The sequence below is a fragment of the Aspergillus homomorphus genome (assembly GCF_003184865.1).
Source record: "Aspergillus homomorphus CBS 101889 unplaced genomic scaffold BO97scaffold_16, whole genome shotgun sequence".
Classification (NCBI taxonomy): domain Eukaryota; kingdom Fungi; phylum Ascomycota; class Eurotiomycetes; order Eurotiales; family Aspergillaceae; genus Aspergillus; species Aspergillus homomorphus.
In genome coordinates, this window is record NW_020291902.1 from 309,208 (window position 1) to 336,362 (window position 27,155).

A 27,155-nucleotide genomic window follows, 5' to 3' on the forward strand; every position below is an offset into this window, starting at 1 on the left:
AAGGCCTTTCCAGTAATGGTTAGCGGCCATCCCACTTTCCCCAGAGTTTGTCAAGCACGGGCAAGTATACAATCCTCCGTCCGACCAGAATTACGGGTGTTGTTAGCCACCTGACATCGAACATATGCTGCGTCTCATTTCTGTTTAGATCCTAAGGCTGGAAGTATTCTGCTGGCGGATCGATGCTTCAAAGTGCTACTCAGGTTGTCAACTCGCTAAGCATACATGCACATACAGCCCGGGTCTAGATCTTTGTTTGGAATATCCGTTTGTCGGCACAACATGGATGCTTGCATAAGTGGAGATGATTGAATCTTTGTATCTAGGTATTACTGACCAAGTTGACTGTTTGCTGTATATACTGTACAAGCTTGTCGTTATGCTGCCGAGTCTGAGCTCAGGACACATTCAAGGGAACTATGTCCCGTGGGCGAGTTGATTCACAGGAAATTCTGCAAAAGCGGACCATTAAAGATAAGAATCAATAATGACTAGGCTTCTGAGAAGCGAGAAGTTAGTTATAAGTTACAGGAGAATAATGGTGAAGAAAATCCATGGAATTGCAGGGGCTCAGGCCAATTTCTATGTGAATCACCCACGGCCACTACTGGTGGACAGGTGATTTCTCTTAATCGCGGCGAGACCCTGCGCCTTCCAGATTAAGGATCTCTCTCTCCACCTGCATCGCCTCACGCTTCTCACTCTTCCTCATCTTTGGTCCGTTCTGCGGAGCAAGGGAATCTTACAATCTTCCCACCCACCCTGTTTTGGCTGATTCTGGAAGCAGCCTGGCCAAGCCACATCTTCATGCTTGTACTGAACTTGTGCAAAGACTTCAGGGATTGATGTGGTTGTTCGTATCAACTCTATCTAACGAAATTCCCCAGTGTCTACAGGCTTGGCAACACGCCCTTCTTATTTCATCTACCTCTTCATAGTCTACCTTCGACTAATTGGCCTCTGGCATCCCGTTCCCGCAGAGGCTAATTCTCAACACGAGCTGCTGACCTTGAACTAATCACAGACCTCTACCTCTTACGATTGCTCCTACAGTCAAATCAACCCGAAGCTGGGCACTCATATCCCGATAGAGCCACTCCTCCTCATACCACAGACGCGGTAGAACTCCACTCTGCCATATTTCGACCATCCCCCACCTGGCCAAGCTCCGGAAAGGATGAAACCCAGAAAGCAGAAACGCGATCTCTTCTTACGCACGAGCAGGCTTTCGGAACCACCCGAGGTCCCCAAGGATAAAAAGAACCATGCCTGTCTGGAGATCAGGAACTATCTCTTTCCCCAAGATACAGAAGACTCCGAGCCGTGGCTCAATCGTCCAGAGCTTCCTTCTTCGGAGGAAATTATGGGCACTGCTGATGATGCCGACGAGGACTTTGTTGACCTGGCCCCTAACAACATCTTCGGTCCGTGGGAGTCAAAGAGTGCATATCTCAAAGCACACTACGAACTTCTGAGAGAAGATGCAGTCGCCCCGCTGAGAGATGCTGTGGCCTATGTCCGAGACGACCCCAAGATGATGGATAATAAGGTAGCTTCGATCTATGAAAAGGTATGTTGTTCCGTCAAAGCTCGTGTCTGGTCCAGATTTGTCTCATCATCTGCTTGCTAGGTTCATATTGTCGGTGTCACTTGCGCCTCGAGAGGACTAGGCTTTCGCATACAGTTTTCAACACATCGAGCCGGGAAGAACATTGCTTGGGAGTACTCTAAGCGTCTGATCACCGGATCCCTCGTTGCATTATCCCCGGCCGACGATTCCTTTCGCACCAAATGTGTTGTCGCTGTTGTTGCGAGCAGGCCCCTGGAAAGCGTTAAAAAGCGGCCTCCAGAGATTGATATATTCTTTGCGAAGCCAGAGGATATCGAATTCGACCCTCAGCAAGAGTGGCTCATGGTAGAAGCGAAGGACGGCTACTATGAGTCCGTCAGACACACAATGATGGCCCTACAGAAACTGTCCCGAGAGGAGTAAGTACTATTTGGCCGGAGCACCCGTATCATATGCTAATGATACCATGTAGGTTTCCCCTGTCCAAGCACATATGCCGGCTGGATCCGAATATTGAGCCCCCAGAATATGTAAAGGAAGATCCCCGCGTTGATCTCCAGGCTGTAATTGATGGGTGCGACGAAGTGAGCCAAGTCGATCTGCTTGCAGGATGGCCAGCGCTGCCATTCGGAGATCGTGACGCAACACAGTGGGAAGCCCTTCATAACATGCTGTCCAAAAGACTGTCCATTATTCAAGGGCCCCCGGGTACCGGCAAGACATACGTGTCCGTTCTTGCGTTGAAGATATTGCTCTCTAACATGAAGCCTAATGAACCGCCCATTATAATTGCCTCTCAGACAAATCATGCGTTGGATCAGCTGCTCAGACTGGTTTCGCTCTTCGAAGAGAAGTATGTCCGCTTGGGCGCGCGCAGCAGTGAGCCCGGGATCAAGTTACGAACGTTGTATACCATCAGAAAAAACGATTCGAGTGTAGTTAGTGGCGGTGTTATGACGGCTGCGAGCCTTGATTACAGAAGGCTTACCAAAGAAATAGCTGACCTGTTAGAACCCTTCAGTTCCGAGCATGCCGGTGTGCCGTTACCGTCTGAACTTTTCGTTGAGTACGGCTTGCTGACTGAGGCTCAGCTTGACTCACTCAAGCAGGGAGCAGAGGACTGGATCAGCTCAGATCAAGAAGGGGCCGTAGACCCTTTGGCTACTTGGCTTGGGGAAGAGATAGTGCCTTTTGAGGTGCATTATGCAGAGGACAACTTTGGTTTCGAAGAAGATGAGATAGATCTGGAGTATGAACAACTGAAGGAGCTTGAGGCGGAGCAAGGGCTTGAAGACGATGGTTTCGAATATCTCAGAGGTCGCTTTCTTTACCTGCGTGAGGGCAGCTGTAGCCGAAACCAATCTTTCTCCCATGTCTTACCCTCGAATCATATAAAGTTTCCGGACTTGTGGAAGGTGAAAGCTGAGTTTCGAGGAAGCATGTACGACTCCCTGCGGCAGCTTCTCAAGGCGAAAATCACGAAACAGCTCCGTGCACTTGCTTCTAAGTATCAGAAGAACAGCAAGTGGGCACAGGCCGGCGGATGGGAGTTAGATCACATGATTCTTCGCAGTGCAAAGGTCATCGGCATGACTGCGACAGGCTTGAGCAAGTACCGAGGACTCGTTTCGAGCCTGAAACCCAAAGTTGTTTTGATCGAAGAAGCTGCCGAGGCCATTGAAGCGCCAATAGCGGCTGCATGTTTCAATTCTCTTCAGCATCTCATTCTCGTCGGTGATCATCAACAGCTTCGAGGGCATTGTACTGTGCAAGACCTGGAAGGAGATCCCTTCTACCTCGACGTTTCGATGTTTGAGCGGCTGGTGAACAACAAAATGGGCTATGTTACCCTGAGAAGGCAGAGAAGAATGCCCCCTGAGATTCGCCAGCTGCTGACGCCCATTTACGGCACCCTCGAGGACCATAGATCTGTGCTTCTACGCCCCAAGGTAGTTGGTATGGGGGACCGCCGGTCATTCTTCTTCTCACACGATTGGCCGGAAAGCCGCGACAATCTTGCATCAAAATACAATGAGACTGAAGCACAGATGATCGTGGGGTTCTTCATCTACCTTTTACAAAACGGCGTGCCTGTCCACGACATCACAGTCTTGACATTTTACAATGGACAAAGAAAGCACTTGCTTAACCTGATGAAGAGACACCCCTTTCTCCAGGGTCTCTATCTGAAGGTTGTCACGGTCGATTCATACCAAGGTGAGGAGAACGAGATTGTAATCCTGTCGATGGTTCGAAGTGGTGGTGATAATATTGGATTTCTGTCCATCGAGAACCGTGTCTGCGTTGCATTGTCGCGTGCTAAATGCAGCTTCTATATCTTCGGTAACGCGAGGTCTGCAAGCACGAGCGAACTGTGGGCACAAGTTCTGTCCATCATGAAGGGCCAGCGGATGGGCTCGTTGTTACCATTGACCTGTGTGAAGCACAACGAGAGGACATTCATGAAAAGTAGGTTATTGCCTCGTTCTATTATCAGTGAGTCAGCATGCTAACAGTTAACTAATAACTGTCTCAGATCCTTCCGAATGGGAATACATCAACGGGGGATGCCTGAGGAAGTGTGGAGAGAAGCTCGACTGTGGCCATTTGTGCAGCCTAAAATGCCATAGCTTCCCACACTCTCGGGTCGCATGTGACAAGATCTGCAGCAAGAGGTGGGAATGTGGACATATGTGTCGGACCCCTTGCGCAACCCAGCACGTATGTTCCTGTTCCAGTTGCGAAGTGGGCCTGACAACGAGTTATGCGGCCGCGGCGGCGGAGTCGAATGTCCCAGTGGAAACCAAAGCGGATCCCCGGCCCGAAGGGGTCCGGGCCTATCAAGCATTTGCAGGCGGGGAAGTCATAGAGCACGATGCGATCCTGTTTGAAAAGGCTCGCGCCAGTGAGATGTCGACATCTTCGCCGGATGTATGGGTGGGAATTGGGGATCTTTTGTTGGATGATGGGGAGTTCACAGGGACCTGCGGCAAGGAGCAGGCGGGCAAGGAAAAGAAGCACACGACACGGCGGATGTCGGTGTCACTCTTGGACCCCTACGACGATTGATCGGATTCACCATAACTAAACCCGTGGAGGGCTTACCAAGATTGCAGGAATGGCAGTCATTGCATAGGTCTGTCTCAGTTGTCGACTTTACATGAGTAGATGGTAGATAGTCATCCTCACCATAAAGGAAGGGATCAACACGAGACCAAATTACCTTAAAACCAGGCTGACCCATCGATGATGTCAGACGTCTTCTCTTTGCGTAGATTATTGGTTCTTGGCTGGTTTTCTCCCGCGGCTAAACAGCGATTGACAGGCACAGTCCGGTTTTTTTCTTTGGTCTTCTCGACATTTCCAGCTCTCCTTGCCTTGATTGTTGGCAAGCAGGGCACCACGTTCTGGAACGATCTATGCGAACTGCCCATGTATGCGTCTGTATGTACGGAGTACTTAGTATGTATGTACTGCACCTGCCCCTCAGACCGCTGTACTGGTTCCAAGGCAAGAATCATGGAGGAAAATACTTCCTGGGAGATATCGGGATCCATCTTGTAGTTATGATCATTAAGGTACTGGGAATAACTCCTCCCCGGGCCAAAGGGTGTGGTGGGGAAGAACGGCGATGGGGACCATGGGTTGCACTGGGCTGTTATTTTAGAGGGAGGAGATTCGGGAAAACTGCTGATGACTACTACTAACACAGCCTAGACAGCCTAGACTGGATGAAGTGTTCCCATCCATTCATTCATTCAATCATTCAATCAGTCAATCATATCATTCAACCTCGTTTCTCCTCCCCTCCTCTTCCCTTTCCCACCTCTCCTCTCCCCTCTCTCCCATCTTTCCCGTCCCTCCCTTCCCCTCCTCCCCAACCTCCTACTTACAACACAACAATCCTAATCTCCCACACTCTCCCTGCAGCCCTGCTGGCTGGTATCCCATCCCACCAATCATAATCCCATCCTCTTGGTTTCGTTCCCTTGTTCCCAACTTCGATGGAAGCGTCGGGAATCCTCTGAGCAGCCCTTGAGAGCGCCACAGACGTGACCGAACAGGCCGAGGCACTCCCTTAACTCCCCTAACACTAGCGCGGCCGATCGAGATGCACCTTGTCCAAGCTGTCATACAATCGCCCTGACAATAAAACCTTCCCCTCCTTGATCATCGCCACTGACATTATCTATCGCTCATCCTTCTGTATTTGCATCATCATCATCAACAACTTCGTTCATCATTCATCATTCATCGTCATCATAACCATAGTCATCACTACTACCTCCTTCCCTGATCGGATCTACCCACGATCATGGCCGAGTTCATTCGCTCGCAGATCTTGGGAACCACCTTCGAGACCACAAACAGGCAAGACTTTCCCATCGGCGGAGATCCTGGTAACGCAACGAACCTCCCCCCCCAGCTAAACTTAGTTCTAGATATGCGGACCTCCAACCGGTCGGACTTGGGGCCTTTGGGCTCGTCTGGTATTGGCTCCCCTGTTCTCATACTATCCTACTCGTAAGGAGGACGGGGCACAGACTGACCCAAAAATAACCTCGCAGCTCCGCAAACGATCTCATCGCCCGCCAACCAGTAGCCATCAAGAAGATGATGAAGCCATTCTCGAACCCCACGATCGCTAAGCGTACGTATCGGGAAGTTAAGCTGTTGAAGCATTTACGTCATGAAAATGTCCGCGGTTCCTGGATCGATCTGTCCCTTTTGGCTCCGTAGCTAACGTGTCCCAGCTCATTGGCCTGAGTGATATCTTCATCTCACCATCCGAGGATGTGTATGTGGGACCCGGACCTGACCGTCGCCACGTGGAAGATGTCAAAAGTGGAGAGAGTGTACTGACATCGGCGTTCAGGTACCTTGTGACCGAGTTGTTGGGAACTGATCTCAACCGACTGCTCACAGCCAAGCCCCTTGATGGCAAGTTTGTCCAATACTTCACATATCAGCTTCTGGTAAACACCCTTCCCGGTTTGTGCGGCCTACTTCCAATACTGATACGGTCTAGCGGGGATTGAAATACATTCACTCGGCAGGGGTCATCCACCGGGATCTCAAGCCTAGTAATCTGCTGATCAACGAGAACTGTGATCTGAAGATCTGTGACTTTGGCTTGGCTCGGGTGCAAGAGCCTCAGATGACGGGCTATGTCTCCACCAGATACTACAGAGCACCCGAGATCATGTTGACTTGGCAGAGATACGGCAAGCAGGTGGACATCTGGAGTGCTGGCTGCATTGTTGCCGAAATGCTCCGTGGCAAGCCCTTGTTCCCCGGTAAAGATCACATCAACCAGTTCTTCCTGATCACGGAAGCGCTTGGAAGCCCACCGGACGAGGTGATTCAGAGGATCAGCACGAAGACGGTAAGAGAGTGAAGCGAACAAGGTTTGGCTCAAGCTCTAACGTCCACCAGACTTTGCAGATTGTTCAGTCACTGGGCAAACGCAAGCCTCCGGTGTGGGGGTCCCTGTTCCCCGGGGCTGACGCTCAGGGTGAGTTCATCATCTCTGTGAATTTTTTGTGGACCTGGGCTAAAGTAAACCCATCAGCGGTTGATCTACTCGCAAAGATGCTTGTAATTGATCCCGACAAACGTATCTCCGCCGAGGAAGCCTTGGAACACCCATACCTGGCTGTTTATCACGACCCTAATGACGAGCCCGTTGCCGAGACTATGTTTGACTGGTCTTTCCAGGAGGCCGTATACTCTACAGATGAGTGGAAGATCATGATGTGTGTTTACCAGCCATGCACTAGTGGTCGGGATTGGCTGACATGAACCATAGATACTCTGAAGTGGTGGACTTCCACGACCTCGGTCCAACAGGGCAGCCCCTCGTCGACTCAGCTCCACCTGCTGATCCTACGTACGGTCTCGATAATGTTACTGGCCTAGGCCAACAGCCGATTGACGGCATGTACCAGCCTCCTGTCGATAGTATCGACCAGGATATCCTGCAATACCTGCAGATCTAAACAATACCGTCAACTGGTTGAGTGTACTGATGGCGAAATGCAAGGGGAAGTAATACAGTGTGCTGTGGCAAACTCGACTGTGGGCAGTGACATCATGACACACATGTTCCTTCCTCTACATCGGGTTGTCTCACTCCCCCCTCCCCCTTGCCTGATTTGCTCTCATGATCACTTGAAACTTGAACCACATCTACCTATTCAAATGACCATACAACCCCATCACTTTGATTCCCCAGGGCCTACACATCCACCCAAGCGAGTGAACCTAAGTTGCTGCTCCTTGCGACGCGAGCTACCCGACCTCAGCACCTATTCATCTACTCCGATATCATCACAGCACACAATTGTGATACGCCAAATACCCACCCACCTCAACAAGCTCCTCTCACATCCCTTACACCAACTTCACACAGAAACTCAAATCCAAGGCACGAAAATGAAGAACATGCTCGCAATCTGGTCCATCATAATCAGCCTCCTCAGCCACATCACCTACGCCTTCCCATCTTTGAAAAGAACCACATACAACCCGTCCGCAGCCTGGCAAGTGTCACTCTACCAGAACAAGCGCTGCACCGGCCAAACCACCTTTTTCTCTGGAAACAGCAGTCTACCATGTCACGATGCGATCCTCAACGGCGGCGCACTGGGATACATTGTGCAGATCGCCCCCGGCTCCAATTGTTCGGTGCAGTTCTCTAGCGATACGCAGTGCAGTCAGTCCGTCAACGCGACCGTCGCTATCAACTCGACGGCGTCGTCCTGTCAGGTGATGAGGATACAAGAGCGAGAAATGCAGATCCGGCGGTTTTCGGTTACTTGTCGAGGCGTTCGGAGGCCTTTCCGTTTTCATGACCGTGTATGATGTTTCTTAATGCAGCGTTGTGCCTTCACTTGTTGTAGCTATTTTTAATGCAGCGTGAAATGAGACTATCTTTCTTGAAAAGTGGTGCTGATATGTCTGCGGCAGTTTTGAATCACTTACTGATTTTAGTTTCGGGTTAGGTAGTAGACAGCTATGTAGAGCTTTTGAGTAGGATATGCAAATATCGCATGTCAATGTCAAACGGAGGTTCCCTAGTATACACCAACCAACTCTGACACAGCTAAGACACCGTCCCACTATTGTCGGCACAAGAGACCACCCCATTGACACTCCCATCTGGATATGCCTCGCAAATCTGCACCACAACCGCATCCGCATCGCGACCATCATGAACAGCCCCAGCAGCTGATAGTCTTCAGGAAGATGGGCTGGTGCTCGGATCCAGCTCACGGTCCTGAAGTCCACTTGGCTTTCGCCTTGTTGGAAGCCTTCGTATGTCTCATGGTCGGATTGAGGTGCTGGGTGCCGGCGGTGGCGATGTCCTCGCCAGCAGGTCTTGCTGGTGAGATTCCGAGGTCTTTGGCCGCGTCGGTCGACATGGTTTGATTCGGTGGATTGGAGTGAGGGGGGCTCCCTCTCGAGCTTGGGTGGTCGATCATATTATGTGGCTTTGCAAGCGCGGATCAAGCTGCATAACTGTAGGATATCTAGTATAGTATGCATGTTCTTCAGTATCGATCTGCCTTGTCAAAGCTATGTCCCGTTTGGTAGTGTTGGATGACGACTCGTGGACGTTGCAGTTGCGGTTGCGATAACAAACGGCTCACAGTTGGGGTAGTATTATCGTTTGGAGTAAGCTACCTCCTGCTGTATCAGTCATGCGAGTCGTTGATAGCGATTTGGGGTAAGTATGTAACTCTTTGAGACTGTGCAGGCATGTTGAAAGATGTTGCAAAAGTGGGAGGGTGAGTTGGTCGGAGAAGAGACCCCTCCCGAGCCTGATTTGACCTTGGATTCAAGGTTGCGGTTAACTGTTGGACCGGCTCCGAATATCTTGAAGTACAGTGGAACACTTCAAAAAAGTTCCCAAGTTCTAAGGCACGGTTCGGTCAAGCTCTGGCCGGCGACGATCGACTAGGCGCCAATTGTTTAGCAGCACTCCTTCAACCATTAGGCTCCTTCCTGCCTGGTTGGAGTCTTCTTACTCCAACAGCGATAAGGCCCTATGGCTTGGCAGTTGGAGCAATGCTTTGCATCTTCCAGCAGTCCCCCGCGCTAAATGCGACTCTATCTCTTATGTCTAAAGAGCTGAGGTCTTGAGATACTGTGCATATTGAATTATCTTTTGTTTGACTGAGATAATGTGTTCGAAATACCGGACATCACACCACACCATGTCGGTCCTCTCCACCTCCATCTCGCCGTACGCACCTACATCATCGAAGCACTATATAGCTTGAAACCTGCCTGCTGAATCGTTAAATAGGGGCAACCCAGTCAAGAAGGAAGACGCAAACCAGCTCCTCCAGAAACTCGGCCTCTCAGTGAGCCCAGAAGAGGAGGATGACTTTAACATGCTGCTGGCAGCCGTGCACGACTGCGCCGAAACCATCTCGAATCTACCCGACTACCAGCCCAGCCCCGGTCTCAAACGATACCCTCGACAGAACGTGCGACGTCCTTCCCCAGAAGAGCAGGCCTTTGGGCAGGCATGGGCTCATAAGTTCCTGATCAAAGGCAACCCCGACGGAGGACTTTTGGCCGGCAAACAATCAGCCTCAAAGATACGATTGCGGTCGCAGGCGTGCCGCAGCTGCTTGGAAGCGACATCATACCCTCTTGGACCCCTATCACAGATGCCACGGTGGTGACGCGGGCTATTGAAGCTGGCGCGGACATCCACGGAACGTCGACCTGCTAGAACTACTGCCACTCGACCTTGTCGTACACCAGTGCGCAGGGGATCGTCGAGAATCCCCATGCTTCGGGGTACTCTGCTGGGGGCAGTACCTCGGGCGGCGCAGCTCTGGTCGATATAACGTTTGGAGGTGATCAGGGTGGAAGTATTCGTGTCCCTGCCTCTTGCTGCGGCTGTACGTGTAGCCAATTTTGAATTCTGAGGCCATTCATGGTAAGCTGATATCTAACTTAGGCGTCGGACTGAAGCCGACATACGGGCTGGTTCCTTACACCGGTATCGCCAGTGGAGACGCTATCAACGACCATGCTGGTCCGATTGCCAGGAGCCCGCTTGATGTTGCCTTGTGCTTGGACGCCATCTGTGGATATGATGGAATCGACGATCGGTGTCTGGGTAGTCCCAGGCACGGATCAACGTCCTATGCAGAAGACCTTCGATCAGCGCCTGACCGACTTGACGGCTTACGAGTAGGATATCCGAAGGATGGTTTCTAACACACCACCGTAGACCCTGTAGTCAAGAACGCAGTCTGAACGCAGTCCAAAAGCTCGTGGGCCTCGGTGCAGTAGCCGAGGAAGTGTCCATTCCGGACCACTACCACGGACCTGCCATCTGCACAATCCAGCAGCGCATCTCAGGCTCCCTGACATTGCTCGGCCAGGCCCACGGCTGACGAGGCCTCCACATGACCGGGATGTGGCGCGAGAGACTTCCCTGGACGGCAGATGGTTTCCAGCGAGCGTTCCCCAGCACCAAGAACGTGATAATCAACGGCCTCTACCTCACCTCCCAGTTTCCGGACCTGTACGGCAAGACCATCAAGATCGGTCGCAAGCTCCGGGATCTCTACGAGGAGCTTTTCCAGGCGTATGACGTTGTGGTCGTGCCGACCACGCCCGTTGTTGCGCCCCGATATGGTGCACGCGGCCTCCCTATTGAAACTCTCAAACCCAGTACGGGCCTCACCATCAAAACGGCCATCTTCGACGTTACCGGCCACCCTGCAATGTCTATACCCGTGGGGCTCGTCTCTGCGGAAGGATAACGCGGATATACAATTGCCAGTGGGGATGCAGATTGTGGGCGGACTGTGGCAAGAAGCCAAGGTCCTTCGTGTGGGACACGCATGGGAGAAGCACTTTGACTGGACGAAACAGCACGCAGACTAGAACAGCAAGGAATGGCTTTCATACACTTTGGATACACACAATCGCAAGCACATAGTCATCAATCATCATTGAACATAGTCACTTCATGAACCTTAGTTAATCACATACCCTCCATCCACCACCAGAGCATGTCCTTGGATGAAGGACGCAAAGGTCGAGCATAGAAAGAGCACTGCATCCGCGACTTCGTCGGGCTTCCCCATCCGCTTCATGGGTGCTATCTCCACGGCCGGTCGGAGACGTTCGCGGACTTCGTCGCTGTAGGTGGTCATGGGGGTTTCAATGACTCCCGGACAGACGCAGTTCACTCTGATACCATCGCGCGCATAGTCAATGGCATCGGAGCGGGTCATTGCGATGATAGCAGCCTTGGAGCTACAGTATGCCGCTGACAACGAGGAATCATCAGTACCTTACGGTTGTGTGTAACCAACCATGGTTAAAACGCGCGAGACTTACGAGCACTCGGGCGCCCGACTATGCCCAGCTGGCTTGCGATGTTGACGATGGCTCCTCGCTGGGGCTCGCGGGCCGGATCATGGCTGAGCAAGGGATCCTGCTTGAGCATCTGTCTCAGTTCCGCCCGCGAACAAAGCCAAGAACCCCGGTAGTTGATGTTGTTGATCCGGTCGAAGGTCTCGGTAGGTGTGTCCGTCGACCGCAGGGCGTCCCCCAGTACACCAGCGCAATTAACCGCATAATCAACTCGTCCGAACTCTGAGACCACTTCTCCAATGAACGATTCCACGAAACCTTCGTCGGAGATATCTCCGGCTTTCGCGTAGAGGCGCACGTGAGGGGACGCGGCCGAAACGGCTTCTTTCGTGTTGTTCAGCGAGTCCGGATTGAGGTCTGTGATGGCGATTCTCTCGCATCCTGCCGAGGCGAATTCCTTTGCGACTGCGGCTCCGATACCTTGATGGCGATTCAGCATTTTACTGCGACAGAAGGCCTCAATCCAGTACGACTTGTTCCAATTTACTGACCAGTTCCGCCGGCTCCCGTGATCACGGCGACTCCCGCAAATGTATATGTTCGCGTCATGGGTTCGGTTGTCGACAAGCAGCAGTCGCACAATGTCAACGTGAAAGATGGAGGTGTGTGTTCAAGGGTGCAAACCACCCGCAGGTGTAATTGTTGTGGACTTTATCACCCTGACATCATTCTATAGATCGGATGGCAGGCAGGCAGGGGCAGTTGGAGTCTCTTGGGAGTCTTATCAGCGAGATAGTGGGGAAAAAACCACCCAAAGTGGCGTTGGGGCCGATTCGGCAATCGTTGGAGTCGGTCGCTTTGCCTCTTGTGGTTCGTTTTTCTCCTCTTTGCGATTTCTCCTACTAGACTAAGTACGAATTTCTCCTCCATCTTGCTGCCCGCCTGCTTCGTGTCTCCAATTGGAGAGCTGTTATCTCTTCCATATGATACCTTGTGCCTCCAAATGTCTTAATGCAGTCCCAGCCCTCCTCACAACCTGCCCGGGGCAATCGTCGCTCGACTGCTGCTGCCAAATCTCGGGTCTGCGTCCATTGTGGCCGCAGTTTTCGGCGCACCGAGCACCTAGAGCGCCACGTTCGCACACGTATGTCGCTGCTCCCTGCCTCAATGCGACGTATCTTAGCGTCTCCTGCATGTACGCATTCGCTAACCTAACCTTCTTGATCCGGTCGCAGATACCAAAGAGAAACCGTACATCTGCTTCTGCGGGGCAGCCTTCACTCGCCGGGATCTACTGAAGCGACACACGAATATCGCACACCCAGGCAATGACTTGGTTTCGCCCAATTCGCAGCCAGAGACTGAGAGCATAGAACCTCAACCTCATCCGCGAGTTTCCGAGCCCGCCCCGGCACCACCAGCTCCCCCAGCTCCTCCTCCGGCTCCTCCAGCATACATCGTCCCGCCGACATCGCGGCCGGACGCACCTCTCTCGGTCCCGCCGAATGTGGAACAATGGACCGGAGGCCCCCCACGAGAGTCATATATCGCGCAGGACCGAGCTCCTGTGCTCGAGCCGGTGAATAGTGCTCCTGGCTTAGCGGCTCATGGTGGTGCGGTCGGTCACGATGCAGAGGTTTTGGAGGCGGCCCAACTTCTGCTCCCCGGGAACTATCGGCATACTCCAGCTCCAGGTAAAGCATCGCTGTCGCGAAAGAACAAAACCTCATGCGTTCGCATACTAACCGAGAGCTAGCCCAAACCCTGTCATACCTCCCGGAAGAGTTGAACCACTTCCAGGATTTTACCCATTTCCTCGACTCGATCGGCTTGCCATCCGAATGGGTTCCGGCGTTTGGAGAGGTCCCTCAGATACACAATCCGGTGCCGGCCACAACGGTCCCGGACATTGACAGAAACCATGCGAGCCAACAAGATGCGCGTCGTCGGAGTATACCTGAGAGATCCCGGGCGGATTCTCCCTTCCGATCATGGCTTCCATCTGTGCCACCAGAAGACCAGAGTCTTGGCTCGGTTCATGATTATGGTATGTCGTTCATCTGGGGGAAGCTAGGAGCTGTCCTTCTGACTGTATCTCTCAGAGCCTCCGCAGAATGCCAAGAGCAGTTCCTCGTTGAAGGTGACAGAGGAGCAAAGACAGCGTCTAGCTGCTGCCCTGGAGGAGTTTCGTTACTTGATACCAGATTTCGTCCTGCCGTCGCGCCATACACTGACCCGATACTTGACCTCATTCTTTGACGGGTTTCACACGCATCTGCCTTTCATTCATGCTCCGACATTCCGGATTAATGAGCATGCACCGGAGCTCGTGCTGGCTTTCATGACCCTAGGTGCCCAGTATCGCTTCGAACACCGCAATGCGGAACGGCTGTTCCATGCCTCCAAGGAGATTGTTTTCTGTAGGTTATCGAAAGAATCTCATGCCATGCCATATAACACCATAATTCAAATACCTCTGAACCACATTCGTGATCCTTCACTACCCAGTCAGACATCCTCGCTGTCGCCTGCGGAATTCGCTGCGGGGATGAGCGCATGGAGGCAAATCGAAAACATTCGCACTCTGCTATCCTTGATGGGATACTCCACTTGGGAGAAGGCAGAGCTTGTTCAGGAGGCGTTTGGCCTGCAAAATTTGCTTGTTCGATGTCTCCGGGATTTCGGTCTGGCAGAAAACATAATCGTTGCTCCGCGGCACGCCCCTCTGCAATGGCACGAATGGGCCGAGGAAGAGTCTATTCGACGCACTCGATTCATCTCCTTCTGCTTTGTCCATATTCATAGCATAGCCTACAACATATACCCGGTCCTGCGCAGCAGTGAGGTCCACTTGCGCCTTCCGTGTTCTACCAAAGAATGGAATGCGGCCACGGCTCTCGAATGGGAAGCTGCGCAGAAGGAAATCGACTCTCAGCAGTTGTTCTTCCAAGACGCACTCGCATTACTGCTGCAACCCTCCCGACATCCAGTGCCGCTTGAGCCGATCCCAGCGCCACTCGGCAATTATATCCTTCTCCATGGCCTTCTCCAGCGCATACACCTCGTCAGCGAGCTTTCCATACCGAACGGGGATCACTCGTTTTCTCTCCCTACAGAAGAGTTGAACAAACTTGAGTACGCTCACTTATTTGCGTGTAATGGCTTTATTGGAGGACTGTTCAATTGCTAATCTCGTCATAGGAGAGCCTTACGAACCTGGACATCAGTGTGGCAACAAGCTCCAGAGTCGAGCCTCGACCCCCATAACGAGAACGGCCCTATCCCCTTCACGTCGAGCTCGTTCCTAGGACTAGCCTATGTTCGTTTGTCGCTGAACTTAGGGTCCTATCGCCAACTTGAAACGCGAGACCCCTACCGTATTGCCTCTGCGCTGCATCGGTCGCCTCGCCCTAGCAGAAGCTATCAACTCACACCTGCACTGATTTATGCGGCGCACGCTCTAAGTGTCCCGGTGCGGTTGGGCATCGATCACGTGGCACGCAGTCAAGCTTTCTTCTGGAGTGTCCGACATTCAATTGCGAGCCTCGAATGCGCTGTCCTGCTAAGCAAATGGCTGATGTCGCTGGCGGAAACTGGCGGCACCCAAACCTTGAGTGGTACGGATCTCATTGCAACTCACTACGCTTAAGCTTCTAGTTGACTGTACTGACAATGAGTTTTGATAGGTAACGAGAGCCGCATACTGCATTGGACACGCTGTATTGTTCAAGAAGCTTACGACTCTTTGGACCTTGATAGGGAAGAGATCTTTCCTGGTCTCGATCCCACCAGTCTTGGACTGGCGGTCATACAGCTCTGGGCTCGTCTGTTTCGAAAGAATACACAATGGCCCTTCATCAACGTGATGGGCGAGGGCCTAGAAAGATACCTTGACCTCATTCGACCGGAGTGAGGGACTTGTGCACAACTACAGGAAAGAACCAAATGCTACCTTATTGCCATCACGCTAAGCGCGGACCAGAAAGTATTGGCACCGGAAGTAGCGTTGCACATTCACATGAAGAATGGCATGTCCTATATCGCTGAACGAGGCCAGCCCCGCATACAGCATGACATTACCTACAGCCGATATTTATTCCAATACCGATACTAGTCCTAAAAATACTTCGAAGTGTGCCGGATGTATCGGCATGTATATCCAAGGCCGTCTAATAAAAAAACCCAAAGCCCCGCTCGCACAGGAATCGATTGCCGGATGATCTCATACACTTTGTACAGAAGCGGCCAGAGGCAAAAGCACGTCGGACATGAAGTCATCAAAAAGACTTTTTAAAGAGTGCTTTAGCGTTCGGATTTCCTCGGATTCACACACCGCGCATTATAGACCAATTGCTCTAGACGAAGAACGTGCTGGTTCTTGGTCTGGTCTTAACATTAATTCACAATTAGAGGCTAATCCAAAAGATTACAGGAATGGTCTGCAACAAATGTTACCGTTCCAACCAAATTAATTCGCCCTTCTTTTCTCAAAACGTCATCTTCAACAAAATCCATCGATTGTCCTTGCGGACAGCATAAACACAGGCGGCGATCTCGGGGACGTAGCACCTTAGAAGAGAGCTCTCTTCGCCCAGCTGGGAGATGGGGTAGCCGAAGCGGAAAGCGAGGCCGAGCTGGAGGCAGCAGCGCTGGCCGAGACATTGGCAGCCAGGGTGGCGCCTAGAGGGCCGATGAACAAGGTCTGACCGCATGGTGCTGGGGGAGCAGTCACACAGTTACCGAGGTAGCGGCCCATATTGCCCTTCTGGCTGTCGGTGGACAGTACAAAGGCCGGGCTGTAGGCGGGGACAAGTCCAGAGCTATTGGCCGGGAAAAGGACGTCCTGCTGGTTGCTGGCAAGGTAGTAGGCATGAGCCGTGTGCTCCGCAGCCAGGCGAGCCCAAAGGAAGGAGACCTCGGGGGCCTGGGTGTAGCCAGCCAAGGCAATGTAGGCTCCGGCGACCGTGGACTCGAGGGTCAGTGCGTTCTTAACAAATTCATCGCCGCCGCTGGCGGAGGGGAAGGTGAAGCTGCAGTTGGGGGCAGTGAAGCCGGATATCCTGGACCCCAGTTGCTGGACGGCACGCACGCCCAGGCGATTGAGGCGCTGAATGCCCTGGAAGTTGGGGTAGTACTCAGCATCTGAGTCGTTGGTGGCGCTCATCAGGAAGGTCTGGTTGAGGGCGACCTGGTTGTAGTACCTGTCGAGGAAGTACGACAGCGCATAACCATATTCGACGACCTGGACATCGGAGGAGGACGGCGAGCAGTTCCCGGAGGAGCCCTGAGCGACAGCCACTCCGGCGAGAAGAAGCTGGCTAACAGTAGAGAGGAAGCGCATGATGTTTGAGAGGAGATTATTACTCAGTCTGCTCAAAACGATACGTTTTCTTCTTTCTGTTGCAAAAACGCGAAAGCGTGCGATGGCGGTTGAGAAAGAGGTAGGAGTGGAAAAGAGAGCGCCAAACTTGTTGAAAGAGAGACTCAACCGTACGGTATACTTATATGTCGTTCTTCTTTGCACCAGGCTCCTCACAGGTGAATTCCCAGAAAGTCTAGAGTTCGGGAGATCGGAAAGCAGATGCAACGATATGATGATGGGTGTGGAACCCTCCGTTCATTCAGTCTGTCATCGAGACGCGCGGTCATCAGGCAGAGGGAGGGGGCGGAGCACGCTTCCTCTCCACTGATTTGCATCATGACATTTCTGCCTGGCCCGGGGAATACCGAATTGGGGAGGGTCTGTCAAGATCATGGCTGATGATAGGAGGGATGTTGGACGACCATCCCAACCAAAGTAGGTTGGACTGTTCATGGGCCGAACTGGTGTTCCTCAACGTTCGGCCGCACCCAGGGTTCAATGTCAAAGTTAGTTTATCGAATACTCAATCTTTCATTGTGAGATCATCGACGAGGTAGAAGAAGAAGAAGAAAGAAGTTATACTAGTGGGAACCATCCGGGAGAACCTTAGGCGGGATCGAATACCGAGGTGGTGATATCATCCGCCGGAACAGATGGGAAGGGCAACCCGCAAGTCGAGAGCGTAATGCTTTCTTACTCTCAGGCTGTGGAATTATTCCACTGTTTCTGATTTCCAATTTAAATAATATGCTAGGCAGTGTCTGGCGGTTGCTCGTTCCGATTCAATCTCTATCTTTGAGGTTATTTTAGAAGTATGATGGATGATGGCGAGATGTCATTCCTACTATATCTAGTCAATGTACTATACCGTAGTGTCTGCACGACAATCGATCTGCACCTAGTGTCATCCACCACCCCCGCTAAACTCGGATCATCCGGGGATTGCTGAGTACCATTACTCCTAGATAGTTAGACAGTGACCACAACAGTCACTGCCCAGGGTATAACCACTGACCACTAACTATAAACTAAGGACAGGCCGGATCTCCTCGGAAATTCCCTCGAGATCTTTTTTTTTGGGGGGGATTGTATAGACGCTAGTCTGGAAGAGGCTAGGGTAGCTAGTGCGGTGCCAAGAGGTAGTTCCCACCACCGCTGGAATACCTAGGTTGTCTCCTTGACCGCCCTATTCACCGCTTCGAGCGGCAGAACCTAGCGAACCTCGCAACAAACACCACGGAAATAAGCGGATTTAAGGACCAACAGCGCCCGAACAACTTCCCGGGAAACTGTTCGTTTTAGGCGGTGGCAGAATTTTGAAAAAAAGCGGCAGTGCCGTCCGTGCCAGTATATTTTGTGCTGCACAAAGAGTTGTCTCTGCTTTGCTACCTGCTTGCAGTGGTGATAGGGGAATACTGCTACTACTTATTTCTCAAGTGACTGAATCAATGTGGAACATGGTATACCGGACTCTATATCAATAACGCAGTCCCATCTCACGAACTACTTACTGCACTTTACAACACATAATTGAGGACAGACCACCCACCACCTCTACCATCATGGCCGAACCAGACTAAACTACAAACCAAAAGGCGTATACATCCACAAACAGGAAAAAAAAAAAAGAAATCAAGCATAAGGATTCCTCGCCCGCCCCGCCAGCACCTCAGCAAAATACTCGCGGAACGACGTCGGCCTGAGGTCCGGATACAGCTGCCTCGCATCCAGATATCCCAGGTACTCCGCATACTCGGGGCGATTATCCTGCCGCACATACTTACTATACCGGTACTGTTCCAGCCAGACGGGAATCAGTTTCCTGATATCGTGCGGGTCTTTCGCTAGTTCTTCGAGCGCGAGCGTAGCTTTTCTTTGCGTTTCTTCGGGGGGTTCCTGTTTTCGTTTCGTCGCGTTAGCTATCTATACCCAGTTCTTCAATTTGATCCCCCCCCCCCCCCAAACCGGGAACCCCATCACCCTTTCCAACAAGATAACCTAGAGGAAAGGAAGGAAAGAAGGGAACATACAAAAACCCGCTCAACCCTCTCCCCCGCCATCTCCTCCACGACCGCAAAGATCTCATTCTCAGTCAACACCTCACCGCACGTATACACGCGACGATTCAGCGTGCGCTCATCGGCGATGATACGCGCCACGAACCGCCCGATATCCCCTATCTCCGTCAGGATATTGGGCGCCGTGCCATCGCCGTGGATCGTCCTTGTTTCCTTTAACGGGATGGCGTAGTCGGTGCGGCCGGAGGGCAGTGGCGGGAAGGACGTCTGGTACCAGTAGCCCACGTCGATGATCGTGTAGCCCAGGCTGTGCAGGAGGATCTCGTGGTAGATTTCTTCTGTCTTTTTGCGCGGCGGGAAGGGTTATTTCTCAGTTGGTTTGGGACTGGGATTGGGAGGGAGGGAGGGTGGAGTGTGCCTACCTCCTCAGTCAGAAGCATGGCACCGTGCGGCGGAGCGATCGTGATCCATGAGCTCGGCACAAATCGCCGCACGCCTGCTTTCTTCGCGGCGCGGACGAGCCCCTTCTGCTGCGTGACGGAGACCGGGCCCGGCCCCAGGCTGCAGATCAGGATGTCCACGTTTGCCAGGGCTGGGACGAGCTCGTCCGAGGGCAGATCGATGTCCACGATCCGCTGCGGGATGCCTCGCTTCTGGGTCAGGGCTTGCACGGCGGGTTTGCTGGCGGAGCTGGGCCGGATGAGGATCTCAACGTCCTGTTTAACTTTGGGTCAGTTACGCTGTTGGAAATTGTCTTTGGGAATGGTGATTGCGTACGAATCGCTCGGCTGCTAGCAGGGCTTCGAGGATCGAACCGCCTGCGTTCCCTGTGGCTCCGATCAATAAGACTTTGGGGCGCGGCATGGTGTCTTGCTTGGGGTTTGGGATTTAATGTACTGATGAGGTGAGTCCTGGATCTTGTTATGCATGTTGAAAGCTGGGAGAATGAGGTGTTTAAATACAGTGAAGACGGGGAAGTATACAAGGTGAGCCATTTTGCCGACAGGTGAGGTGGAGCCCCGGACCCGTGTCGCTTGGACTGTAGCTCGCCCTGGATTGGCCAGCCCGGGTATAGCAACGCGCCGCTAATCCATTCCAAAGATCTATACAGCCCATCTTACTATGAGCCATTTATTGCCTGTCCGGCATCACACCGCAGCTGACCGCGCCGCAGAGGCCAGACTGATCGATTACCTGGTCCGTGGTGAGCATTAGACATAATACGGACGACTGGGCTCCGACGTCGTGGAGGCTGTACATTCGAAGCAGTTGGTTCGATTCTCTATTTCATATGTAGTAAACAGATAAAACAAGATGCTGGACTCAGACACAGACAGACAGACACATACATGGACGTCAATGCGCCAGTTTTATAATGAAATCCGATCACTTAATTATGTACCATAACTTTTATGGCCCCGCTGCAAGAAATAAAGAATTCACAGCGAAAAGAACAGCAGGGATGTATGTATGCAATCAGAATGAAAACAATCCCCTTAGTACAGATGACTTAATATATGCAGCTCTATGTTGAGGCGCTTGCGCCGTGGGTGCTTTCCCAGGCCTTCTTGGCACCCTCCAAGAGACCGTCCATATTTCCACTGTTCTCGCACATGCTTCGGAAGAGACCATCCTCCCGATTGATCAAGGTCCAGGGATGCTCGAACTCAATCACCTGACCATGGTCAAGCACCAGCACCTTATCATAGTCGATGATGGTTTGCAGGCGATGGGCAATGGTGATGATCGTGCTTTCGCGAAGTTCGCGCAGGGTCTCCTGGATCTTGGAATCCGTGTTGTAGTCAATCGAGGCGGTGGCTTCGTCCATCATGAGAACCTTGGGGTTCTTGAGGAGGGCACGGGCCAGGCAGAGGAGCTGGCGCTGACCCTGGGACAGGTTGGACCCGGACTCGGAAACGGCCGTCTCCAGGTTCAAGAAGATATTCTTATTGTCAAGCACAGTACTGCTGGTAACCCCGTTCGTGCTGGGCTCGGCAATAGTGCTGCTCGTCATGGGTGTAGCAGTGCCCGAGGTTCCGGGGCCGATCAGATGGACGCGGCGCAGAGCGGTGAAGATTTGTTCGTCACTGAACAGGTTGAATGGATCAAGGTTGGTCCGGATGGTACCGGTGAAGAGAGTAGGGTCTTGTGGAACGATGGTGATTGCTTCACGCAAGTCGCGAAGGCCGATCTTGCTGATGTCCACATTGTCGATAACGATGCGTCCCTTCTCGGCCTCAAGTCCGCGGAACAGCGCAAGGGCGAGTGAACTCTTTCCAGCACCGGTACGACCAACAATGCCAACCTTCTCCCCAGGTTGAACCTTGAACGACACATTCCGGAGGACAGGATCCAGGTCAGACCGGTACCGCGTGGTATAATTGACGAACTCAACGGAACCCCCGCTGGGCCACTGAGATGGCGGTCTGGAGTCGGCAATGACAGCATCGGCCTCCTGTTCGACCTCAAGGTATTCGTTCACTCGCTCCACCGAGTTCATATTCTGCTGGACCTCGGAGTACAACCGGACCAGCCATAGAATATTGTCGGTAAATGTCACCGCGTAGGTCAACGAAAGTCCGGCAGCACCCGCGTCGACCTTCCCAACATTAGCGAGGACGAAGGCAGCCGTGAAGAAAGACACCAGAGCTCCGGTGACATCAACGCGCAGCGCCAGCCAGCGGTTGCTTGCCCAAAGGTAGATGTGAGGCCGGTTGTAGGCATTGATTCGACGGTGGTTATCGACGATGAATCGCGGTCCATCACCATAGGCGCGGATGGTGACGATACCATTCAAAGTCTCTCCAAACTGTTGGTACAACGGACTCCTCTGTACGGATTCGAGCCTCTTCAGGTCCCGAGACGAGTTCACGTAGACGGCACCGAGGGCAATATAGACCAGCGTGATAAAGATCCCAGCGATCAAGAAGCCGGGGGTGATGGCGGAGATCAAAATCACAATCATTATCACAGATGCCAGACTGTGAAGCATACCAATTGCCACGGGAGCTACTTCCTGGTCAACTGCCTCAACATCTTTCGAGAAGCGGTTCATCAATTGGCCCAAGGGGGTCGAATCGAAAAACTTGAACTTGGCGTGAATCACAGACTTCAAGAGACGTTGGTGAATAGTGAACGAGGCGTGAAGCGAACCCCAGAAAAGAACGGCTTCCCTCAGAAGGGAGATCAGAACAAAAGACAGACCCAACAGCGCGTAGACGCCAAGATAATACGTGACGTTGACATCAGTGTTAGTGGCAGCATTCTTTTCCGTGCTGAACTGGGGGGCGCTGAGGACTGAGGTTCGAGGAACACCGCCAGCATTGAACGAGGGCATTTTGAAGTTGGCCACGGCCGCATAGTCGCCAGCATCCGGTTGTCCAGAGCTATGGGTTTGATATGAATTCGCCCATTGTCTGATCCAGATATTGGTAGAGACCGATCCCAGTTGTTGCAGACAGAACACTAGAACAGCAACGACCCAGTACGACCAAGACCCCATAGAAAGCAAGTACATTTTGATCGTTGACCACTTGATGCTACCGACGCTTTTGGACTCATTGAGTTTGGATGGATCATCCTTTCCTTCCTGAACCTTTGCGGAGGTATCGTTGACTGCCGAGCCATTCGCGTGGGTCCCTTCTTGAGGGTCCTCAGCATCGGAGGGTCTACGGGAGAGACGAGGGGTGCTAGCCCTGGAGGTTGGCCGAGATTTCAGAAGCTCGTCACCCAGGGCGCCTGAGGCAGCGACATCATCCGGAGGACCCTGGGCCGCAATCTTACCGTTGTTGAGGACCACAACATAGTCCGCTTGGGGGACTGTAAGAGCGACATTATGCGTGACAAGAATGCAGGAACGATTCATCATAAGAGGACCGGTCAAAGCCTGGCGGAAGATGTGCTTGGCGGTGTGCGAGTCCACAGCACTCAAACAATCGTCCAGGAGCAGGTGGCGGGCTCTACTGTAGACCGCACGAGCAAGGGAAATGCGCTGTTTCTGGCCACCTGACAAGCTGATACCCTTTTCTCCCACGAGGGTTTGGTCACCAGCATCAAGGATTTGGAGGTCTCTCTCCAAAGCACAAGCCTTGATCACGGCATTATACCGACGTTGGTCGAACGGAGACGCGAACACGATGTTGTCCTTTACGGTAGCATTGACGAGCCAGGCTTCCTGCGCACAGTAGGCGACGCTCTCAATCAGACCGGTCTGCGGATCCACGGGAAGCTCCGCCCGGTTGGCAGTACCGCCAGGTAAATAGACTCTTCCTTCCAGAAGTTTCATCTCACCCAATAGAGCCATCAACATCGAGGTCTTTCCAGAGCCAGTGGGTCCAGTGATAACGTTGAGCTTTCCGACCTTGAATGACACATCCATGTTAATCAGACGGAAGTTGTCCTTGGCGTCATCCGAAGGGTCATCGGAATATCCCGTCTTGGAGGCGCCCCAACTGAGAGTGGCCTTTTCCAGTGCGATCTTAGGTGGCTGTCCATGGGCATCCTCGTTCTCAAGCAGCCTGTATTTCTCGGTCTCGTCCTCATTGAGATATTCATCGACACGATCGAGGGAGACCTTGGATTCTTGCACGTGTGCTACCATATCTGCTAGCTGATCAAGAGGCACACGGAGCAGGGAAAACATTGACAATGCGGGAAAGGCAATAGAAGGTGTCAATTGTTTCTTTTCCACCACCGTGTACAGGAAGAAAGAGGCGAAGGTGATCAGAATCGGTGTACCGTACCAGACCGTAGCTGCTGAAGACCAGATAATGTACCGGAAGCGGAGAGCCTTCAATTCAGTCTTTCGCTTTTCGTTGACGATATCCTGAAAGCGTTGTTCCCACGCAAAGTACTTGATAATCCGGATGTTCTGCAGAATCTCATTGGTGCTATGAATCCGAGCATCGGTGCCCTTCAGTATCTGTTTCTGAACCTTAGAAAACTGCTTCGCAATCACCAGGTTCACGGGCAGCATGAGCACCATGATAACGATTCCAGCCAAGGAACTCAAGCCCAGGAGGCGATAGAGAAGAGTAACAGCGATGACAATCTGGGTCGGGACACTGGCCCAGAGGAAGTGCAGGTAGGCACCAACTTCGCTGACCTTGAAAGAGTCGATAGCCATGAGGTTGATAATGGTACCAACGTTGGCCAATTGCTTTTCCTCACCCTCCGAATCCTTTGCGGCCGTGCCGTTTGTTTCTGGATCGGTTGCGGCCTTCTTCTTCTTGCGGCCGAAGGAAAACAGACCTCCCTTCTTTTTCTTGTCGTCATCCGACTCGGGTCCCTTCTTGGGAGCGGTTTCGGCGGTCGAACCGGCCTTCCTCCGCAAAGCCTTGGCGTAGATCTCACCAATGATGATTGCACGGATTTTCACGCCGAGTTTACGTCCAATCCATAGGGCTTGACCGTCAGCTGTACCTTGAATGGCCCCGGAACAGAAGAGCAGTATGGCATAAAGCCAGGCGGCATTTGCTGTTGTGGAACGCGGATCCTCGACGTACTGAAGGATCACTCTGAGCAAGATAGTGGGTAGATACGTGAACAGGTTCGAGAAAATTGTCCAGGCGCCCTGATAAAGAAGCGTGCCATAGAAGTAGCGGCCCAGCTTCCACCACAACGCACCCTGATAATGTCTTCGGCGGAAGTCGTCCAGCACAGTGGCGGCCTTCTGAGACGCAGTCAAGTCCCAGACGTCATCAAGCTCCAGAGGCTGTCTGTAGCCCTTGAGGATCAAGGAGTCCAACCAGCCGAAGGTAGCAAGCGAGAGCAGGCTGGCAGTGGGATGCCTCGCGGGCTCCAGGCCGTCCTCGTGTGAAATCAGAACAGACTTGTTCCCTCTACGGGTAGTCAGTGCGATGAGCAACAGAAGAGTCGACAGGGCGAATTCGATCGAGCTGAAGGTAAGGGCGCGCCTGGACAAGGGATAGATGACGGCAGATCGGAAGACGAAGACTGTGAACAGCCATTGCAGCCCGTACAAAGCTGCAGTATGGTTCCAGAGCCTAGGAGAGGAGTGTAGGTCCAGCGCCGACAGGAGCAGCCGAACCAAAGCCAGAAATAGTATATAGGACCACGAAACTAGCTTCGCAATGGCTGGGAGAGAGCCGTGGCGACCCCAAACATCCGTTGAGAGAACGGCCACGAAAACGGCCACCTCTCCGGCAAGCGCAAGTATTTCCAGAGATATGACAGCAATTTCGCCTCGCGGACGATCAACCTCGAAGTGGGGCAATTCACTTTGCGTCGCATTCTTCAGCATTGGATCTGTCTCTCCTTCCTCATCGTCCCCAACAGCCGTGGATTGCGTATCCTCATCTTCCGCATTGTTCACTAAAATTTTATATGAAACTCTTTTCCGAGAAAACAGATAGCCGTATGCAACGTGGAGCACGATGAAGATCAGGGAAAGGCCACAGGCCGTGAGCGGGAGGATCACTTGTAGGTAGCTATAATTGGCGTCTGTTAGTCCATAGTCGGGCGCAGCACTCTGGTGGGCAGGAGAAACTCGACTCACTTGCGTTGGAAACAACGAGAGAGGTCATCACGGGCCCAGATAGGACCATGGCATTCCACCCCCATAATTGATAGACGAAGCAGGGACGAATCGCAGAGCTCATGCGCTATTGCGCCGACTTCGAGATATAGGTTGAATAAGCCTAGCCGATTGGTGGCTGGAAAGGCGTCCGTTATAGTCGCTATAGAAACAACGTCACGGCATATAGATGCAGGACAAGCCTAGCATCGCCGAACGGCTGAGGCGGAGAAAAGCGATGGAGCCGACTCTGATCTCAGCAAGGGTTAGGCACGGGCGGAATTATGAAGCAGCGATGATCGCGAGGAGGCTGACAACATAGCACGACCTCAGCGATAGTATAGAGTACTAAATGGAAGGGGAGGAAGGGTAGGGAGCGGAAGGTGAAGAGGAAGGGAAAGGGAGAGTCGAGAGAATTGGGGTGGGGGGAAAGGGAAGAAGAGAAGAACCAGAGAAATGCAGCCCCGATGACGAGACGTAGGCGGACGCCGAGAGAGAGAGAGAGAGAGAGAGAGTGGGACAGCCGGGCAGCCCATGGAGAAACAGCAGCAACCGACAGGCTACAACTCCTAGCATACTAGTTCGTCAAGACTCGTTAGTCCCTCCAACTAGCCCTGCAAAACAACCTTCGAAGTGGAGGCTTTTTTTCCACCCTGCGCCCGCAGCAATCCACGAAGCTTCCAGAGATTCCAGACCTCCAATTGCCTCCCAGGCTTCCCCGTTACACCCCAAATCTACAAACTATACTAGTGGTGTTTCACCAACACGATGACTCCGTATTCGTCAGATTAGATACTATATTTCTATGTATCCCCAGGACTCGGGATTCATGGTCAAAGCCTCCGTTTGGCCTCACTAACTGCTGACATTGCACGCAAGACATGGGAATTATGCACACCTGCGTGGGATGCTTTTTTACTTTTTTCCTTCAGTTTCTTTTCCATTATCAGATGCCTGCAGTGTCAATGCGTCCGGTGGCATGGACGTATCACAGATCAATAAATTTACTTTGCATCAACTATCTCATCAATGACTGGCTAATTTAATTGCTTCTTCGTTTCACTGCTTGCTTGAGTTTTAGGGCAGACTCGACCACCAGATACCTGAGAAGTCTTGGATTTGTTCCAAACGCGATACTTCGGCAGGCTCTACTTAATCGAAGCATTTCATCAAGACTTGCTCACACAACCCCACCCTGGCAGCCACTGACCGTTCTTACCTGACATTTCCCACGGCAAGTTCCCCATCGAGCACAGAAGAATGGGGGGGGGGGGGGGTCTAGAGTCTGAAAAATGCGAGACTTTGGGGAGTCTGTCCGTG

The 27,155-nt window shown here is 52.4% G+C and overlaps 8 protein-coding genes across 8 annotated transcripts; 4 read left to right on the top strand and 4 right to left on the bottom strand.

Annotated features, from left to right (window-relative positions):
• Positions 1–956: 956 nt before the first annotated feature.
• On the top strand, positions 957–4,639 carry BO97DRAFT_470180 (putative DEAD box helicase involved in nonsense mediated decay; the record flags this gene model as incomplete). Its single annotated transcript, XM_025699923.1, has 6 exons — positions 957–1,570; positions 1,631–1,989; positions 2,043–4,006; positions 4,041–4,070; positions 4,107–4,291; positions 4,466–4,639. Exons 1-6 carry the CDS (start codon positions 1,178–1,180, stop codon positions 4,637–4,639), a joined length of 3,105 nt encoding a protein of 1,034 aa, XP_025551867.1. The 5' UTR covers positions 957–1,177.
• Positions 4,640–5,885: 1,246 nt separating this feature from the next.
• On the top strand, positions 5,886–7,569 carry mpkC (mitogen-activated protein kinase mpkC; the record flags this gene model as incomplete). Its single annotated transcript, XM_025697666.1, has 9 exons — positions 5,886–5,941; positions 6,013–6,060; positions 6,139–6,268; positions 6,325–6,368; positions 6,447–6,546; positions 6,600–6,956; positions 7,007–7,085; positions 7,143–7,326; positions 7,380–7,569. The coding sequence occupies 9 exons, from the start codon at positions 5,886–5,888 to the stop codon at positions 7,567–7,569; spliced, it is 1,188 nt and encodes a 395-aa protein (XP_025551868.1).
• Positions 7,570–9,789: 2,220 nt separating this feature from the next.
• On the top strand, positions 9,790–11,485 carry BO97DRAFT_434258 (putative amidase; the record flags this gene model as incomplete). The annotated part of the gene is made up of 7 exons (XM_025697667.1): positions 9,790–9,818; positions 9,882–10,118; positions 10,172–10,262; positions 10,317–10,488; positions 10,548–10,802; positions 10,994–11,343; positions 11,393–11,485. The coding sequence occupies 7 exons, from the start codon at positions 9,790–9,792 to the stop codon at positions 11,483–11,485; spliced, it is 1,227 nt and encodes a 408-aa protein (XP_025551869.1).
• Positions 11,486–11,539: 54 nt separating this feature from the next.
• On the bottom strand, positions 11,540–12,686 carry BO97DRAFT_470182 (SDR family NAD(P)-dependent oxidoreductase). The gene is made up of 3 exons (XM_025699924.1): positions 12,472–12,686; positions 11,945–12,400; positions 11,540–11,873 (listed from the first exon to the last, which is right to left on the bottom strand). The coding sequence occupies exons 1-3, from the start codon at positions 12,527–12,529 to the stop codon at positions 11,578–11,580; spliced, it is 810 nt and encodes a 269-aa protein (XP_025551870.1). The 5' UTR covers positions 12,530–12,686; the 3' UTR covers positions 11,540–11,577.
• A 245-nt stretch (positions 12,687–12,931) lies between these two features.
• On the top strand, positions 12,932–15,833 carry BO97DRAFT_344271 (uncharacterized protein; the record flags this gene model as incomplete). Its single annotated transcript, XM_025691726.1, has 6 exons — positions 12,932–13,064; positions 13,156–13,614; positions 13,677–13,967; positions 14,023–15,055; positions 15,173–15,537; positions 15,607–15,833. 6 exons carry the CDS (start codon positions 12,932–12,934, stop codon positions 15,831–15,833), a joined length of 2,508 nt encoding a protein of 835 aa, XP_025551871.1.
• A 551-nt stretch (positions 15,834–16,384) lies between these two features.
• On the bottom strand, positions 16,385–17,754 carry BO97DRAFT_405295 (uncharacterized protein). Its single transcript, XM_025695157.1, has one exon. The coding sequence runs from the start codon at positions 17,259–17,261 to the stop codon at positions 16,491–16,493; it is 771 nt and encodes a 256-aa protein (XP_025551872.1). The 5' UTR covers positions 17,262–17,754; the 3' UTR covers positions 16,385–16,490.
• A 1,133-nt stretch (positions 17,755–18,887) lies between these two features.
• BO97DRAFT_368165 (NAD(P)-binding protein) lies at positions 18,888–20,205 on the bottom strand. Its single transcript, XM_025692689.1, has 4 exons — positions 20,078–20,205; positions 19,723–20,016; positions 19,313–19,642; positions 18,888–19,178 (listed from the first exon to the last, which is right to left on the bottom strand). The coding sequence occupies exons 1-4, from the start codon at positions 20,162–20,164 to the stop codon at positions 18,915–18,917; spliced, it is 975 nt and encodes a 324-aa protein (XP_025551873.1). The 5' UTR covers positions 20,165–20,205; the 3' UTR covers positions 18,888–18,914.
• A 367-nt stretch (positions 20,206–20,572) lies between these two features.
• Positions 20,573–26,306, bottom strand: BO97DRAFT_442950 (putative ABC bile acid transporter). The gene is made up of 2 exons (XM_025698317.1): positions 25,818–26,306; positions 20,573–25,749 (listed from the first exon to the last, which is right to left on the bottom strand). Exons 1-2 carry the CDS (start codon positions 25,880–25,882, stop codon positions 20,826–20,828), a joined length of 4,989 nt encoding a protein of 1,662 aa, XP_025551874.1. The 5' UTR covers positions 25,883–26,306; the 3' UTR covers positions 20,573–20,825.
• Between the last annotated feature and the right edge of the window lie 849 nt (positions 26,307–27,155).